This window comes from Asterias rubens, chromosome 9 (assembly GCF_902459465.1).
Source record: "Asterias rubens chromosome 9, eAstRub1.3, whole genome shotgun sequence".
In the NCBI taxonomy this organism is placed as follows: Eukaryota; Metazoa; Echinodermata; class Asteroidea; order Forcipulatida; family Asteriidae; genus Asterias; species Asterias rubens.
The window spans coordinates 11,185,250-11,189,709 of NC_047070.1; the positions used below are offsets into that span (position 1 = coordinate 11,185,250).

The 4,460-nt window shown below is 37.4% G+C and overlaps 1 protein-coding gene across 1 annotated transcript; it reads right to left on the reverse strand.

The window, feature by feature from the left end:
• Positions 1-1,111: 1,111 nt before the first annotated feature.
• On the reverse strand, positions 1,112-4,114 carry LOC117294738. The gene is made up of 4 exons (XM_033777252.1): positions 3,863-4,114; positions 2,947-3,007; positions 2,136-2,298; positions 1,112-1,253 (listed from the first exon to the last, which is right to left on the reverse strand). Exons 1-4 carry the CDS (start codon positions 4,112-4,114, stop codon positions 1,112-1,114), a joined length of 618 nt encoding a protein of 205 aa, XP_033633143.1.
• Between the last annotated feature and the right edge of the window lie 346 nt (positions 4,115-4,460).

Genomic DNA, 4,460 nt, shown 5'->3' on the forward strand with positions numbered 1-4,460 from the left:
AGTTCCATTTTGTTCTTTTCTGTGGTCATATGGGGATCATCATCAACGTCAAAGTAAAGAGGTCTTCCTGTACAGGGTCAAGAAATCTTAAGCGGTGGTTATAAACTGGAAGGAAGAAATCACAAACTTCATAGACACTTACATTGAACAAAATCATTAGTGAACAACTGAGGTTTAGGTATAGGCAGATCTTGAACATCAGGAATTAAATAAATGGAACAAATCATGCCCACAATAATAATTTCCAACATCAATTAACAGCGTTTACAATCATATCTCAAAACCCAACACCAGTTTTTCCTGAGAAAGAAAATCTAAGGGATGTGCTCAGAGGGGGTTGCCCTCACCCCCATCACTCTGACACACGTGTCCTGACCAACCCCCCAACCCCAAATTTGCAGGATCCACTCCTGGTTTTTATGCAAGACTCAATCCATTATGATTGCCTGCTTTCAAGTGCAACTGGGCCAACTTTCAAATATTAAAGTTACTTTCCATGCCAAATCTCAAATTTACTTAATATCAATGTATTATCAATGTGCAAAGGCATTTTGAATTTGTTTTTCCATGCTATAGCTATTTTATCTTGCCCCCCAACTGCAGTAAATATAAGCACTCTCTGACCTTTCAAGTGTTTTCAGAAAATAATTCACTATCTATAGAGCAGATGTCTGAAACACTCGACCATTGAGTTCATCTAGTGATGAGAAGCCAACTCGAACAATTATAAACTCGAATCCTGTGTGGCAGCAGGAAACACAAACTTCTGCAGACCTCAAAAAGCAATGAGCACACAGTGCTTATAACTTAATGTCAGCACAGGGCAATACCATGTCAACACGGACAGGGGCCAACTTCATAGACATGCTGAGCAGACTAATCTGCTTAGAAATGAACAAATTTGCTAAGCAGAAACATGTTACATGTATCAGCAAAAAATGGTGACTGGTCCTCTGCTGATTTTCGCTTAGCCAGCTCATTGAAATTGGGCCCGTGTATTAAAAAAAAATGGGGGGGGGGGTAAGTACTGTAATTATTGTAACCTCTACAAATTTTAAAAGAAAATGTTTTGCTACTTCCTCAGTTAAGTTTTGAATTAAGTCTATCAAAGTTACTGCTCATTTGTTTGTGTCCAGTCACTTTCGAAGAGGGCCATTGCAGTGGCCAGTGCAAAGACTTTACCACTGACATTGCCGTCTCTCTTCTTCACCCCAGTCTTTGACCCATCACTCGGATTTATTCCCATGAAGAATCTGTGGGAGAAAAACATTAGAAGAATTATTTGACAAGTACGGTACATACTACTTTTGTTATTATCACTCATGCAATGACTACAATCTTTTCAAATTGTTTGTGGTGCCCTCTGGCTTTGCTCAGAAGACATCTGGTCTAGAATACAGAAAGTCGTGAGTTTGAATCCCAACTGATAAGGTAACCTGTGGATTGTTTTTTGGAGGTCACAGAGAGCAATGACATGTAGGGAAAAAATAAAAACAATACTCATTACCACAAATGCAATAAAGAAAAAACCCCAATAATATTCCATCTACATGTAGGTGTCAAGATACATCAAACAGACTGCCCGGTCAAATAGCAGAGTGTTTAAAGCCCATCCTGCCAATCAAGTCAAAGGGCACCTTTAAATATTTCTGTTGGATAAAAATTTACCAACATTAATTGTTTACAATTAAATTATTTCAATGTTAAAGGCAGTGGACACTATTGGTAATTACTCAAAATAGTTATTAGCATAAAACCTTTCTTGGTGACGAGTAATGGGGAGAGGTTGATGGTATAAAACATTGTGAGAAACGGCTCCCTCTATAGTGCCATAGTTTTCGAGAAAGAAGTAATTTTCCACAAATTTTATTTCGAGACCTCAAGTTTAGAACTTGAGGTCTCGAAATCAACTATCTAAACGCACACAACTTCGTGTGACAAGGGTGTTTTTTCTTTCATTATTATCTCGCAAGTTCGATGACCGATTTAGCTCAAATTTTCACAGGTTTGCTATTTTAGGCATATGTTGAGATACACTAACTGCAAACTGTGAAGGCTAGTCTTTGACAATTACCAATAGTGTCCACTGCCTTTAACAGGTTAAGACTGTTGCATTCCAGTCAAATTCAACTTACCTCTGAACAAAATCTAGGGTGCAGGATGCCTCCTTAGTGTAGTGAATGTTGAAAACATAGTAGGCTGCAAACATCGTGGTTAAAGCTTTGTCTGACTTCACCGAGTTGATGATATTGCCATCGATTGCAAGATAATGCTTAGCATTAGGCGAGTACATGTTTCCTACAACAAATTATATTAAATTTTCAGTATTCTACCTCAATTTTGAGAGGAAGGTAGATCATGAGTTTTTGGATGAAAACACTCAATCAAATGATCTAACTTTCAAAAAACAAATCATAAAACAAACCTGTGAAAATTTCATACGAATAGATAACCATAATAAGCCTTTTGGATATTTGCATGCAATGGTTGTATTAAGTGGTGTTTGAAGCTTTGCATGGTGTTGAAAGTCAGAAGTAACTATAAATAGTAGTAAACTTGCGGGTACAACCATGTGTAAAATTTCTTTTGGGAGGAGTGTTGGCTCTGAAACGAGCCGGTTTGGTCTTGACGTTTCCAACAGTATACTCTGCTTGTCTTCTCCTGAAGACGAGCAGAGTATACTGGCTCTTTTCAGAGCCAACACTCCTCCCAAAAGAGATTTTACACATGGTTTGTACCCGCAAGTTTACTACTATTTATAGGTATGTACTTCTTAATGGTTGTATTGTTCGCATGCTTGGAACAAATGATACAAAATACAAAATATACCACTAAGAAGTTGATATAAAATTCCTTTTTTTTTTCATTTTGTATTTTAGTAAAATATTTCAGTGTTTGTATGATTCTGAAGTTTAAAGGGTTTTAGGGTCCACCCAAAAAACTTACCGATAACTGCAATGCAGGGTGTAGAGGGAAGGTCACTGATGTCATTTCTTGTCACCATGTCCTACAAATGCATAAATGTTTATGACTAAAGTTAGTAAAAAAATCAACCCTCAGTAACCTGTTAAAACAACCAACAGCAAGGTTAGGAAGATTATTTGTACCAAACTTGGCTTTGAAATAATTTATCCACAACAAAATATTGACAAGCTAGTTGCCGAAGTTGAATTGTGCTTCACTGGTGTGAATGTTTCATGCGAATCTGCAATATTTACATTACAATTAGCTTTGCATTCTCATTCACGTGAAGTAAAGTACGACCCTGGCTTAAGTCTGGCAGGAGAACTCAAAAAATCTAGTATCATTATTCCTTTTGTTAAAGGCACTGTACACGTTTGGTAATTACTCAAAATATATATTAGCAAAAAAAGTTACTTGGTAACGAGCAACAGAGAGCTGTTGATAGTATAACACATTGGGAGAATCGACTCCCTCTTAAGTAACATAGTATTTGAGAAATAGGTAATTTCTCACTAAAATATTAAAAGACTTCAGCTGAAGCCTTTTATTTCTATCTGAAAGCAAACATATTTGTACAACAAGGGTGTTATTTATTTCATAATTTTCTTGCAACTGTGATGACCAATTGAGCCCAAATTTTCACAGGCTTGTTATTTTGTGCATATGTTGGGATACACCAAGTGAGAATACTGGTCTTTGACAATTACCAAACGTGTCCAGTGCCTTTAAGCAACTTCAAATGAGTTGAGTATACAATGTACACATGTACATGTACATGTACTGTACTTACATCATAGCAGCGGATGAGAACATATATATCTTCTTTAAAATATGCAGCTACATGTAGAAGACAGGGTAGACATTGGATAACTGCCAGCTTATTCTGTTGTTTGCTTACAGTGGTTTTGATCTGATGAACAACTTCTACCAATGATGCAGGGTTACTCTTGGTTTTGAGATATTCAAACAGCCTGGATGCCTTTGACATAAGAGAATCATTTAGTAACTCTTGTAAGTCAATCCCTGTTAGGGAGTGGAAATGGTCTAAGAGCCATTTCTCCTCAGCAAGGAAAGGCCACTGCTTAAGAACATCCTCAACGCTCTTTCCATTGTTTATTTCAAAGCGTTGTGTGCTGTACGTGGCTTTCATGTTGTCATCCACGGTTTGTGTACACCATGGCAGTTTTTCATACTCATCCTTCAGCAGTTCCCTTTTCTGCTCTTGTGTGTCATGCGACTCCCCTTCCAGAAAATCTGGGTTGCCACTGACCCTTTACACATCCATAGCTGTTGAATTTTGTTTTCGATTTCTTATGCAATGATTCACTTTCATTAGAAGTTGAAGCTTGTTTATGGAGGCGATTAAGACCTGATTGCCTTTGGAGGTTTTCCGTTCTACTTTCTAACTGTTGCAGCAAAGTAGACGATCCATCGCCTATTGTCACACCATTGATAGTATCAGCGAAAGATTTGCTGAATTTTCGAACAACTTGTTG